The sequence below is a fragment of the Esox lucius genome, chromosome 2 (genome assembly GCF_011004845.1).
Source record: "Esox lucius isolate fEsoLuc1 chromosome 2, fEsoLuc1.pri, whole genome shotgun sequence".
In the NCBI taxonomy this organism is placed as follows: domain Eukaryota; kingdom Metazoa; phylum Chordata; class Actinopteri; order Esociformes; family Esocidae; genus Esox; species Esox lucius.
Window position 1 is genome coordinate 6,316,466 of NC_047570.1, and position 14,264 is coordinate 6,330,729.

The 14,264-nt window shown below is 45.3% G+C and overlaps 1 protein-coding gene across 2 annotated transcripts; it reads right to left on the reverse strand.

The window, feature by feature from the left end:
• Positions 1-512: 512 nt before the first annotated feature.
• On the reverse strand, positions 513-7,922 carry arhgap1 (Rho GTPase activating protein 1). Of its 2 annotated transcripts, none has more exons than XM_010882133.5 (13): positions 7,760-7,922; positions 5,958-6,152; positions 4,856-4,951; positions 4,667-4,754; positions 4,424-4,555; positions 4,197-4,283; positions 4,015-4,113; positions 3,693-3,800; positions 3,490-3,566; positions 3,044-3,121; positions 2,746-2,874; positions 2,514-2,617; positions 513-2,275 (listed from the first exon to the last, which is right to left on the reverse strand). In XM_010882133.5, exons 2-13 carry the CDS (start codon positions 6,094-6,096, stop codon positions 2,105-2,107), a joined length of 1,308 nt encoding a protein of 435 aa, XP_010880435.1. In that variant the 5' UTR covers positions 6,097-6,152; positions 7,760-7,922; the 3' UTR covers positions 513-2,104. The 2 variants fall into 2 exon arrangements, with proteins under 2 accessions (XP_010880435.1, XP_010880427.1); XM_010882125.5 differs by having other exon boundaries at positions 5,958-6,155; positions 7,760-7,921.
• Positions 7,923-14,264: the final 6,342 nt, after the last annotated feature.

The window sequence follows — 14,264 nt, forward strand, 5'->3', positions numbered from 1 at the left end:
CAGCACAACATGAAGTGTAGATACAACAGAATAATTACTCTTGTCAAATGTGTAAGCCCCTCTAAACTCCTGAAGAAATCAAATGAAGACCATTTTAACCATCACCTTTTATTCATCACTTTATATCCACAACATATATAAAAAAGTAAGATCTTGGAAAATAAAAGATTGCGGTAAAATATCCTGAACAGAGGAAAAGGAATACTCCTAAAGAGACATTTAATTCTCACTGTAGCAACCAGGAAATACTATTATCATTGACAATACAGATAGACAGATTGTACTGTAGAGGTGGACAAACGGGCACAATTTTCACAGGATATGACAAGTAGGAGGAGTCGCCTGTTTGTTTCATTAAGGCACACCGATACAAAGGGGATAGCAAAATGTTCTACTAGAAGCCACTGATCTGCATATCAATACGGCTGTTCCACTGACATGGTTATGACGTTTTCATGCACAGTTAACCCATTCATTTTAATAACAGAGAAAACAAAGCACAGAACTCTTGCTTATTCAGTCATTTAACATTAGCAATGTTGTTGTTCGGGGTCATTCAGGATTATGAAGTGCAGGAGTAATACACCTGAAATATCTGGCCCTTGTTAATGGAAAAATTAGGAATGTTACAGGGGCAAAAATTATTGTATGGAACCATCTTTAGTGTTCTCGAATACAACTGTAATTCTTTGGTTGGAATGAATTTGGAACTTTAACCAAAGCGACTTTGCATCCATACAAATGAGCAAAATAAGGCATATAAACAATGTAAAAGTTAACATTTAGAAGAAACATAAGAATGATGGCCTGAGAGTCCCCTGGGTCTGTAAGTATTCAGCATTTCAGTGTATCCATGATTAGGAGCCCTTCCATGCCCCCTATTGGCTTTAAGGCTTCATGAAAATCTTTCACCAGCAGTGACATTAAAGCCATCAGCACCTTTACACCTGGATAGATCTTCTCTCAGTAACTGCTGAATGTCATAAGTAGAGCATAATAATACACAGCTACAGTAATATATGTATAACGAACACACTGTCCAGCATTTATGAAGGCTAACATGAAATGGAGAAGTTATATGATCAAGAATAGCTGACTTTTTTATAGTTGATCTGTACAAATGATTTTAAAATGAAAGATACTTTTTTTAATTCATGCAAAAACAAAATGACAAACAAGCAAAGGGTTGATGTAAATTATTAAGGGATATAATGGTGTTTTGTCACAAAAACAAAAACTAAAAACTAAGGCGGTATGCGGCAAAACCACCATGTAAATGCACACACTCTTAAGGTTTGATTTTAATGCTGATCATGACTCTCAATTAAGATGTGCCAAAATATAAACTTCCCCATAGAACACAGATTAGGTTTTAATCATTTAGCAGAAGCTCTTTTGCCGGAGCAACTTACAGTAGCAATTACAAGTTAAGCAACTTGCTCAAGGGCACAACGGACGATTTTTCGCCTCAATGGCTTAGGGATTCAAACTGGCTATCTTTCTATTTGTCCCAACCCTCTCATCTCTAAACTTCCTACCGACTACTGAAATACACCGTCTCATTGGCTCCAGCCACCGACCACTTATGAAATTGTAAAAGTATTTGCTCCAATACAAATAAGAGTTGACACGTCAAGAAAATAAATATGAAATATATATCTTGCCCCCTGGATACAAAATGTTACATAAATGCTCTGAAACCTGTACCATCAAAATAAAGCTTTGATATGATCAAACCAGAACAAATGGGAACTGGTTTTGACAGATTGTCCCAATTATTTTAAAGTACCAAATCATGTATGCTGTGTAAAACTCGTCCTGAGTACTAGTTATCCGGAGGGGTGGGGGTAAAAGCTTTTTTCATACCCAGACCCTTTTATTTTTATAAATTTTTTGGCCTCTTAACTGGTTCATCTCCCCTGCTTGCTCTCACTCTCTGTGTCCTCAGTCACGGTCACAACACGAGTCATGCATTTGGCAACACTACTATGGGCACCGGGAGGAAAGAAAACAGTTACACTACACTGGACCAATATAACAAAAGGGTCAGAGATTTGATCACGGAATTGGCCGTGGTCGGAAAAGACAGCCGCCGGGACGCACCCTATGGGGAGAACACCTCCTGGTGTTGGTCCAGCAGGGTCCGGGTGAAGTTGTTGATCGGGCCGATGGCGCTGAGCGTCATGGCGGCGTCTTGCCCCCACAGCAGGTTGGGCCCAAACACCACCGCCAGGTTGGCGTTGTTCATCTTGTTGATCTCGCTCTTCGCTGACACCTACAGAGGCAAGTGCACACATTCACAGTGGAATATCAACGGCTACAAAAGAAAACTCGCCGGTTGATATACATAGAACCTGGTTCAAACCGAAGGCAAGTGACAACGGGCACCGCTGAATGCTGAGACAGAGTGATATTTACACAGCCAAATAATCACCTCCCTTCTAAGACAAACTGGAGTGTTTGAAGAACTTCCTGCCAAGTATTTGAAATGCACGACTCAACGGAAAACGTACCTGTACCAGGAACTCGATGAGAAACTTGAGGGAGGCGTAGTTCTCCTCAGGCAGTGTGGCCAGCATGGTCCGGATGGCCCCCACTTGGGAACCACTGTCAACATCTGTGGAATGAGCAGAACGAATAAACCCTTTATTTAGCCTAACTTAGTTATCACCTAAGGTGTAAGACATGGAAAATGTGGACAGCCATAGTGGTAAAAAACAGAGAAAAATTGGGAGATAAACTTACTGTGGAAGTTGACAATGTCATTGTAGAGCTGGTATGTAAGCAGGGGCTCTGGCAGTTCTCTGAGGAAAGTCTTGAGGATGACAGCTGCCAGGTGAACGTCTTCCATCTGGAAAAAGCTCACCTCCTCGCCTGGAGCCACAGATGCGCACGATTACACACATTCACAGAGCCATACAAATCCCAAAGCGTTAATGTGATTCATTCGTTTACATGTGGATTTTATATGAAGGGATTACATAGACTCATTGTTTTTTTCCACTCAAATTAACTGTAGAACAAGTATGGGAAAACCTCTTACCAGAGTTATATTTGTGCTGAACATCCCTAACAAGAGTCACATTGGCTGACCGCCGGAATATCCCCTCGATTTCAAGACCTAAAACAGAACAGGAAACAAGGATCGTTTGAAACATTTTTAACTGCTAGTTTGACAAATTTCCAAAACTATACAATGTTGGAAATTAAACAGAAACATTTATGTTTTTAAAAACAGCATTTGTTTTATGAGGTCAATTCACATTTTTACCATTAAGTGCAATTTTTTCTTTGAGAATATAGTCAGGTACCACCAAACATTTGTAGGTAGTGCCGTGTGAATTTTCCTAGGTTTACCTTTGATTATGACAGCAGATAGACGCACTGAAATCATTATTCTGATATGAATAGCTAGTCAGGGGAAACACAGCATAAACCTTTACTCTTCAATTAACACACACACACACACATGACAACTGTGCTGCATACCCTGCTCCATTAAGAAGGCAACTGTGTCTCGCATCACCAACGGCACTGCTTCGTTGTCGGGACTTCTCGCTCTAAGTCTTGACAAACCAACAAGAACGAATTGCTTCAAATGCATGACATGTGTTCTTAAGCAACAGTAGGGTAAGATGTAAAAGAGAAGTGATGTAAGAAAAAAAGTATAATGATCTCATCCTGGTACCCACAGTGACAAGGAGACTCCAAACTGTTGATTGGGCAGTGGTGGGCTGCGAGGAGGAGACAACTGGTCCTGAACTGATGGTTTCAGTGAGGCTCGGATTTTGTCATCATAGCTGACGAAATGAAAGAAAAAGACAGAAAATCATAGAGAGACAAAGAGTCAGTGTGAAAGACGAACAGAGAGGACAAAAGAAGACACTCAGAGACGGCACATTAAAATCCACTTGAGGAGATCTAGTCAGATACTGCAAACAGACATCCAAATGCGAGAGCATCTAAATGCATTGTGACAGTTTAAATAAAATGTGTTACAAGAAACACTCTTACTCTCGCACCCGGGTGGGTATCACCAGTTGGTCACACTTCACAATATCCTCCAGTTCGCTCAGGTAGTTGATGTAGTTGATTTTCCGACCAAACTTGAAGCTAAAAAAGAATTTGATTAATCACACATGGTACGCTTTACAGTCGGTTGTTGTAATGGGTGTCTTGGGAGCCTGATTGCTAACCTGATTATAGGCTTGAAGAGGATGAGAAGTGTCTTAATGAACATTGTGGGGTGTACAATGTAAAGGGCCTTAATGTTCTTCTTGTACCTGAAGTAAAAAAAGGGATATCAAAAAACGAATAAGCAATTCACTTTCTCATCACAGTTTTTCCATATGATGTTAAACGACCAAATCCACAAGGCGTCTTCGCTCCCCGGTTGTCCGGCCTTAGGTTGGGTGGGACTCACTTGCGGTCAAACTCTCTGTACGCGTCTCTCAACCAGCTGAGGGACGGCTTGTTATCACCGGTGAGGCCGTGGTGGAAGTAGATGAGGGTGTAATCGCTCTCTACATACTGGTCCAGGGTGGCTTTCAGATACCTGGATGGTAGAGAGTTGGAAGAAATCCACCCTCGTCACTTGTGAAACTTTGAGACTTTGAGACAGAGACATAGATTGACACGAGGCAATAACATCAGCAGTGGCACTCACATCAGCAGCTTGTGGTGGTCCAGTTCGTGGTGAGGGGGCATCCGGCAGGCATTGAAGACAATCACCTTCCGGCCAAAGTTATCGTCGCCTTGAGGGGCCGGGTAGCAGGAAAAACAAGGTCAGCTGGGTTACAGATGGAACGGGACATTCTGATCAGTTAGGCCGCCACTGTAGCGATAAAGGTCTTACCGGCCACTTCCACGATCTGATGCCTGGCGATATCATAGTAGGGGTGGTCCCAAGTCAGGTGCGACCCCTCCCCCAACCGCTTGGATATGTCTGTCTCTGTGGAGGGGTCAGAGAGGGACACGATCAGGTGGGCGACGAGCTTGCTAGTATCAGGAAGTGCGGAGTGCTCGGAATTCTAAAGCGAATCATCGGTTTCTGGATGTGCTGATTACTCAGGGCTTCTTACAATAGGTTTGCATGCACACTTTGAGCCCCCTGATACTGACATAAGTGGACACTGCATTTCACCGGCTACCCCACAGAGAATGCAATGTCTGCAGCTTGCACTTTGGCCAGTGGCCATCCCGGGCACGGCTGAACGGGTGAAGCGATGCCCTTTATCACAAAATGAGTCACTAGTGTGTGGTTGCCCAAAGCATTAGTGCATCTCGTTTGCGATTAACCCTTGTACCATTATACTTTCTTTTACATTAATTTTTTTACTTATACTCGTGGATGCCTAATAATCATTCTGAGAACAATTTGACGGTAAATCGCACTGCCTAGTTCTGGAAACCTCCCCTCACCCCTCGTCAACTCCAAATCAGCCAGGGGGTGGGCATGTGCTTTGGAACAGAAATAAACCAGACACTTGACGGTCCCGTTGCCTACTCTGGCGTACAGAAAGAATGCAGAATTCATGTATGCACACTGCATCAGAGGGCAATATGCAATCACACTGTAATAATAGGAAGGAAGCAACAACAACAGACTGAGTGTGCTTTGTTCGTTATTCTCCTCTTGGACCAATGGAAGCGATACAATTGTAAAGATGTTTAGGGAAATAACTGCAATACTCTAGTTTGAAATAGGCTACTCAATTCTTTAGTGATTTGGCTAATCTTCCAAAAGGCTGATTGATAACTACAGGGGCAAGCAAATTCTTTCGCCAGGAATGTGACTTTTCAAACACTGATCTAATGATTATGTCTTGGGGGGATTAGGCGCTTCTTAGAACACCACATTTTTAGCAATTCTTACATTTTGCCAAGATATCTGTTCCATTATCTCAACCAACCAAAAACACAAAGAAAACATTGAGGTCGTTATTTGAGGTTCTTACCAGACTTGCTCATGTTGGAGTCATCTGGGGGCCACAGCTTGTCCCCCATTGGAGACAGCTTGAGCTGGTCCAGGGCATTGCTGGGGGGCTCATCTCCTCCAAGGTCATCGTTGAGGTCAACCAGAAGGTCAGAAGACATGGTGGTGTACTATGGGACTCCACACAAAACAAAGCCTGGACGGGTGCTCTGCCAGCCTTCTGTCAAAGGAAGAAGAGTGAGTTCATCAACACCTAAAATGTTTCACAGCACTGAAACCACAACTTTCTTTCTCAACAAAGGGTTCACTTCATGTGACTGTGGCTTAAGCCCAAGAAAAATAAAACCATGAGTGGGTAAAACAGCCAAAGGGTTAACAAGTGTCTAACAAGAATAGAAAACTTGGGGAAATATTTTAAAGCTGTACTGATTAGATTTCAGTTATTTAGCTCAAATCCAGAGTGACTTACAATTTAATTCATTTTAAGATAGCTATGGGACAATCACACAACCCATTAATAGTATGTACGCCTTACTCAAGAAAGTAGCTATCAACAAAGGCAGTGTTAGAAGAACGAAAGAGTATTTAAAATCTGTCATAACTAATGAAAGTATGGTACATAGACAAAAGAAACAAATTGGCAGCCTATAACCTCTTGTCCTTCACTATCTCCAATCAGACTAAAAATAAATCCACACTAAAATCAAGATTTCAAGATATCTGGGAGAAGGCCTACATGTCTGTGTATACAATCCATTGCTGTTTTTATAGTATGAATCATGAAATTCAACATACAAAGGTCAATCTTACTCTTAGTGTAGACCATGGCAGGATTTTCATAAAACATCATACACTTGTTATGTTTGCATGGATGAACCAATATACTTTATCCAAAAACACCACAGGGGTTGTGATAGAAGTAACAGCCTTGTTGCTGTGCTACCCATTCTGTATTTTGCTGCAAGGCTCAAATACAGTTCTCCCCGTCTAAGATGCAATGCGTTCTGACATTTTGCTTCTTTAAATATCACAACTGAAGAAACACAACATGCGCAGTTAGTCCAAGTCAGGAGAGTGCATTCAAAGTGCAATTATTTTACACACCCAGCTAGCTAGCTAAAATATACAAATACAACTGCAGTGAATATGTTGTGCGCTGAACGACCTCCTCTCGTATAAACACACTGCATTAACAGTACGCGAAGCACAGAAGCGAGTTGTAGCTCTACTGGTTGCTCCGAATCAGTCTGTCTTCCGGCACAGACAGAACTAGGGAAACAATAAACTCAAAACGAGATCTATCGTAGTCGAAAGACAGTGAATGAGAGTTATATCAAGAAAAAAACGTTCGCTATAGTTACTGCACATACGTCGTTGCGCAAAAAAGTCAGAAAGAGGAACTGTGTGTATTGTAATTTATCCGTCTCTTCTGCTGTAGTTATCATAGGGCACACACTATTGATGTAAATAGCTAACTAGCAAGCTATTTAACTTATGGCTGTTTTTTCTGCGTTTCTAAACCTCGATCTTATTCTGTAGAAGCTCCAATTATTACGTAAACTACTGTAACGTGGCAAATTTACGCTAGCTACACTTCAACTAGCCTTACCGGTGAACAACATTGTAGCTTACAGTAAACCACATTTATTAACTAAATTGACAGATTTTAGGTGAGTATTAGCTTAGGCTACAAAGCGAACTAGATCCTGTATGGTAAACCAAGCCAAGGAGATAATCGAAATTAGCTGGTTCGTCTACTGTAACGTTTATGTCCATGCTAGCTATGATAACCCACGAAACAAATAATGAAATTGGTGGATTTACCTATAATCTGGTAAATAGATCCCAGCTGAAAGGCTTAAGCTCGATAGCACTATGTATTTAGCTCGCTTGGCTAGCTCTGTCGGTGACAGTGACAGCTGATTGCTTTACTAGTCACAAACATCCGGTTTTGTTCCGCGGATGGAGAGCTCTCCTTGACAACCAATTCCACTGTTCAGACTCTGAAAACGAGGCAGATGCAAAAGTGGGGATGTGCAGTGGTGTCAACCTTCAAGGCTAACGCTCTGGGAAATCTGTGTCAGTGACTGTAGCATATTTCTCCCCTTGATGAAGGTTTGCTTCCCGTATTCCCGATAAACAATTAGCAGGTTTACCTATTTCCAAAAAACTATATATTTTTTTACCGTTGGGCATATTATATGTTTATGTAAAGATGCACGTCGTGAATGTTTCCAACTGGTTGTAAAAGTGGCACTGTCGGGAAAAAAAGTGTCCCCAAAAAATGTGTACTATGTGTAGTGCTTGACTTGGTCCAGAGTTGTGGTTCTCCGACACTTCTAAATTTAGACAAAGACCGTTCTGGTTCCTTTTTTGGGCATAAGAGCTGTCTGGAGTGCCATAGCCTACCCCACAAACAAATTAGCCTGTCTCCTGGACAGAATTCACACTGGCAAAAAGGTTGATCAACATAGAACAAAAAAAATTGACAGCAAACTTTCACATATTCTGATTCTGCTTTGTCCCATATGTGACAAAAGAGGTATTGAGCATGCTTTAGCAACATAAAGAGATGGAAGAGATCAATGGAATCTATGAATCAAAGACCAGCAACCTCCTACTGGACTACAACTAGCTGGTAATTTGTGAGCCTGTATAAGGGCTGTGTCTAATGGACCAAGTTAGAAAAAACTAGTATTGATTGTACCAGAGAATTATTCAATTTATGTTAAACCTTTTCAAGGAGAGAGAAAGTCACCATCATCATGTGCAACAAATCAACTGGTATATTTCAATAACCCAGGCTTGTCAACAAATAACAGCAGGAGTGCAGTGTGAAGGGACTACTAGAAATACATTTGAAGTAGTTAGTTAACATTTTGTTCCCTTTAGTCTCTATTACTGATGGGTTGTCTCCCACAAATTGCATATAAACACGCCTAACTGAGCATATGCTTTGAGTCAAAACTCTGTTAGTGGCAAGGAGGGAGCTTAATATTATATTTAACTTTGCTAACCAAAGAAACAATGAAATGCTTTTCTTCTTGCTGTCTCCCAAGTTCTATTTTGTGAAGCTTTGCCCATAGGGGCTTCATTCCTATTGGTTAAACACCTCTACCAATTGGCAGGCACTGAAAATGTAAATATGCAAATTTCGCCTCTCGTTGCCACCAGTCAGGCAGCTATATCAGAGGCACACACCCTGCTCAGCCTCCCTTATTTCTTCATCAGAAAGTTTAGCTAACTGCCCTCCAGTTGGCATGCAAGTGTCCTAAGTTGGATGCTGCAGTCGATGCACACGCGCTCTGCTGTGCATGCATGGGGCCACAGCATGCTCAGGACGGTGCTGTGGACGAGCTTTGCCGTCCTCCCTCTTCAAGAGTGGATGACTTGGCTGGCTTGTTTTCCTGAGGCAGTCCCACTGATGATATCCTCTCTCCTGTCTGTTCATGACGCGAAGGACAGTCAAGTCTCACCTCACCTTCACTACGGTGGAGTGGACGTTGGGGAAGTGGGGTAAGGGCATCCTGCCTCTGGAGGGCGCCTAGGCCAATTCTCTCGCCCCGGGGCTCAACATGTGGAGTGACAAGCGCCCGGCAATGTCTTCCAGCAATGTCTCTCAAAGGACAGATCCTCTGCCAGCCTTGTGGAGAAGCAGTACTCGCTCTCTGTGCAGTCACTGGCGGCCTGCAACCATGTTGGGGAGCAAGCAGCAGTGATGGCAGGACTAACGGAGGGCTGCACCTCCATGACTCTGGCGGAGATCAGCAAGGTCGCCAGGGCTGCTGCCCCCATTCTGAAACTGATGAAGGCCAACTCCCTGTCGGCGGGCCGGGTGATGGCGACATCTGTGGTGCAGGTCCGGCACCGGTGGTTGGCCCTAACCTCCATGAAGGAGCCTGACAAGGTCCACTTCCTGAATGTGCCTTTAGTGGAGGACACACTATTTGGAGTGGTGACAACGAAGACGTTAGTGTGCCAGAAGGACCGGGGGGAGCAGCTCCGGCTGGGGCCACTCCTACCTGTGCCATCCTCCTCTTCCACTCCTGCTACCTCTGCAGATTCACTGGGGACCCAGCACTCAGGGGGTAAATCGTGCCACCATGCACAGCATCGCCGTGCTAGGGCTGCTGCGCCAGATTCGGGCCCGATTCCAAATGCCCAACGTGAGGAGAGAGCCTCGACCTCCTTGCCCACCTTCTACTCTGCCACCTGCTGCCTGACATCCATCAGACGGGAGCCCAGACAGAGTATCAGTTTACCTGACAAGTGTGACAGGTTTGTTTGTACTCTACCGCACTACCTGCTGAAGCCTCTGTCTCCATGGTTACGGACGTAACTGATGGGGAGACTACAAACTCTGCGCAGGTTGCGTGTGTGTCCTCCTCCCCCTTTTGGGGTGGCCCCCACCTTGGGTGAGGTAGCTGTTCCCGGTTAGGGCTGTGGAAGTGTACAATCAGTGGCTGGCCACGGCCCCCCAGCTGAACGCTCGACTTCTCTCTCTTTATTACTAGAATGGTGCCGTCTGTGCACTGCCAGCCTGGTTAGACCGCCTCTACCGTTCTCAGGAATAGTGGAGACAGTAAAGGTTGCTGCCCTCCAGGGGGAGATAGCAAGCCCTCCTGGAAAAAGAGGTGGTGATGCTGGTCTTGTTGGAGCAGAGGCAGAAGGGGCTTGACTCCTCTTACTTTCTTGTGCACAAAATGATGAGGGGAATGAGGCAGATTTTGAATCTGCACATTTTGAACCAATGCACGCCCAAAAGGCTGTTTCGCAAGCTTGTGCTGAAATCTACTGGAGTGCGTGCACCCCAGGGATTTATGCCTCAGCAATAATTTGAAAGACGCTTACTTTCATGTCCTGATTCTGCCTCGCCACAGGAACTTCCTGCACTTTGCATTCCAGGGCCAGGCATACAAATACACAAGAGTGACATTTGGTTACGCATTGGCTCCCTTGTACTTTTACATAGTGCATGGAGATTGCGTTGGGACCTCTGATGTGTAAGGGGGTCAGAGTTTTGGTATAATTGGATGACCTGCTAGTGTTGGCGCACTAGGCGGAGCAGGCCCGTGTTTACACGTTCAGGTTGGTGCCTCACCTCGATCATTTGGGTTTTGCTGTGAATTGGAAAAAGAGTGCTCCTCAACCCAGTCAACTGGTGGTGTTTCTGGGAATCCAGTTATCCACAGTCTCCATAGTAAAGATGAGGGAACGCATCTTGGATGTGCGGAGAGAAGCAACTTTGATGGTCCTCGAGTGTGTCAGGCCATTACGCACAGTGTCGATGCTCTCTGTCATGTCACTACTGGGCTTAATGTTCCGTTGGGGCTGTTACGCATGAGGGGCTTACAGCACTTGTTTGCACATCTCCAGTTGAACCCTGCGCATCATCGATGGCAATTGGTCATGATCCTGAGCTCTCTCCAGACGGACCTCAAGTATTGGAAGAATCCGCACACTAGGTTGTGTGGTGTTCTCATGGGCAGGGTGACTGTGCACATCCCGATCTTTACGGACGCATCCGTGATGGGCTGGACCAGAACGTACCAGAGGTACACTGGGAGTGGGGTGTGGTTTCTGTCGGAGCGCTACATCAACTGGTTGGAGTTGGACACGATCAGACGAGTGCTGCTGCACTTCATGCCGACCTTACGGGGTCAGGATGTGTTGGTGTGGTTGGACAATTGCACGGCGATTGTGTACGTCAACAGGGAGGGTGGAGTCAGGTCTCTGTCTCTCCATCTGTTGGCGGAGCAGATCTGGGAATGGGCTCAGGTGCACCTGAGGTTGCTGAGAGCTCTCCATATTCCCAGGAAGCTCAATGTGGGTGCACTTATTGTCCCGGGGGAGTCCCCAGGACGACGAGTGGTGTCTGCATCCCAACATTGTCGTCGAGGTTTGGAGATGTTTTGGGTGAGCCGAGGTGGATCTGTTCGCATCCCAGGAGGACGTGCACTGCCCTCTCTGATTTTCTCTGCACGCACAGGATAGGACCCTGTTGGGTGTGGACACATTTGCGCACCAGCCGTGGTAGTGTGCGCTGCTGTACGCATTACCCCTCTCCAGTGGATTCTTCCACTCATGTCCCGAGTACAAGTGGAGGAGCTGTCACTCATTCTGCCCGGGAGCCCTGTGGTTTGAGGAGTTGGTGCAGATGGCGGTGGGGACACCATGGCTGATTCCATGTCGACACTGGGCGTGGACACTGGCGAATGTCTCGGTCGGTGCATTCCCTGTGACAGGCCAGGTTTTACGGGCCTGGCTCCTGAGATGGCCAGGTTACTATGACAGGGAATGACTGAGGACAACATCGTAACCTTTCAGGGTGTTGAGTGCAGTCTCCATGTCCACAAGCTACACAGGCCGGTGGAGACTGTTTACACACTGGTGTGAGGACTTGGGGGTTGATCTCCTTTGCTGTGACGTAGGCAGTGTCCTGTCGTTCCTTCAATCCCTGTTTGATAAGCTGAGGTACCACGGTACACTTAAGGTGAACGAGTTTGCGATCTCGGTGTGTTATGAAGGTTTAAATGGAGTGTCTGTCTTTAATCATCCTTTGGCGAGACAGTTTTTGGCAGGGTCCCGTCGTCTCCAGCCAGTGGCCCGGCGGACATTGCCACAGTCGGATTTGGCTTTGGTTCTGGAAGTGATGTGCATTTTGATCCCTTAGATCATATCGTTGAGGATGCTGTCTCTGAAAATGGCGCTGTTGTTGATTTATGTCTGTGAGGTATGAGGGAGGAGAGATTGGGGATGATGGTGACCGGCAGGGAGTACATTTTGAGCTTGCTCGCTTTGCCCTGAACTAATAGGAGCGATGAACCTATGGGAAAAGCTTCATGAAACAGAACGATAGTTACTTTCGTAACTCCAGGTCTATGAGTGGAGCGTCGCCCATAGGGTTCACGCCCTGCCCGGTCTCTGAAGGAGCAAACAACAGTAGTGTTGAATTTCTGTGGCTAGGGAAAACACCCTAAAAAGGACGAAATTTAGGAAGAAACCTAGAGAGGAACCAGGCTCAAAAGGGTTACCAGTCCTCTTCTGGCTGTGCCGGGTGAACATATTAAGAGTACAAATTGTAATAATTAATAAATGTATGTGGGCTGAGTCCACCTAGTTAAACCTAGTCCAGGTCGGAAGCATGACCAGATGGACAAGGATAGGGACAACATGGGGGGGGGGGGGGTCAGCAGAGTGGCAGCTGAAATCGTCAGATATTGTCTTGATCTGCAACACAACCAGGAGGACTTTGGACAGGGACAGCAACAAGTATTTCAAGCCTGGTACTCATGTCCTCCTAAGTTTAAAACTTGCATTCCTTAGATCTACAAGGATTTATAGTGGAGAAGGAGAACTGACCCTACTCGCCCAGCACAATAATATAGCAGCGTAAGACCTTGGGGCTGAGACAGGGGGGTCTAGTGACACTGTGGCCATATCTGTGGGAGGCTCCAGACAGGGCCCAACAGGCAGGAAATCAATCCACCCGCATTCCCAAGCATCAACCAAAGGGACACCCACTAACCGCAACCACCCTGAATGAGAGCCGAGTATTGCCAGCAGAGTACAGCCCAAATGCACAAGTGCGGAACAGAGACACAACAACAAGCCAGTGACTCCGCCCCTGAATGGCACTGGAGGGAGGGCATCTCAGTGGCGAGGAGAACCCACCTGGCAAGACAGCAAGGGTGGACAGTATCAAGCCTTTCTGGTGACATTCACGCCCCTGGGCCAGGCTACACTTAATCAAAGACTGTGCTGTAGAGATGGGTCTTTAATAGACACTTGAGGTTGTTGTTGTAGCTCTGTGATGGAGGCTATTGATGGAGGCTGTGGTAGTGGCTGTGATGGAGGCTGTGGTGGTGGCTGTGATGGAGGCTGTGGTGGTGGCTGGACCTGAAATAGGCTTAGCATCATTAGCATCTGTTATGTAATTTCTACTTCTCACCTTTACAGGTCTCACAGTTGGGTTTTGTGACCTCAAATGTATGTGGAGATCTGCTCTTGATCCTTCACGGGTTGAGAAATTCACAGATTTTGCAAGTTGTGCACTTGGCAATTTACTTTTGTACAGATGGTCCAAATATTGTTCCTTGGTCACCTTTCACTCATCATTCACCTTTTCACCGGCATATCTTTTGCCATCCACACACTGACGAATCATTCATTATTACACATCAATTAAATGTTATTCGCAATGAGAAATGTTTCATTTTGAATTGATTACGTCAAGGACCATAATAGTGAAACGATAAGGAACAAAGTAATAGCGAGTCATATCACTGGGGATATGTTGATAACACATGTAATTGCACTGATTTATGTT

Coding starts and splice junctions, on each gene's coding strand:
- arhgap1 (XM_010882133.5), bottom strand. CDS start 6,096: ATGTCTTCTGACCTTCTGGTTGACCTCAACGATGACCTTGGAGGAGAT. Junction 3,567..3,692: donor TTTGGAGTCTCCTTGTCACT/GTGGGTACCAGG, acceptor TGGTTTGTCAAG/ACTTAGAGCGAGAAGTCCCG. Junction 3,122..3,489: donor TGCCTTCTTAATGGAGCAGG/GTATGCAGCACA, acceptor GTTCTGTTTTAG/GTCTTGAAATCGAGGGGATA.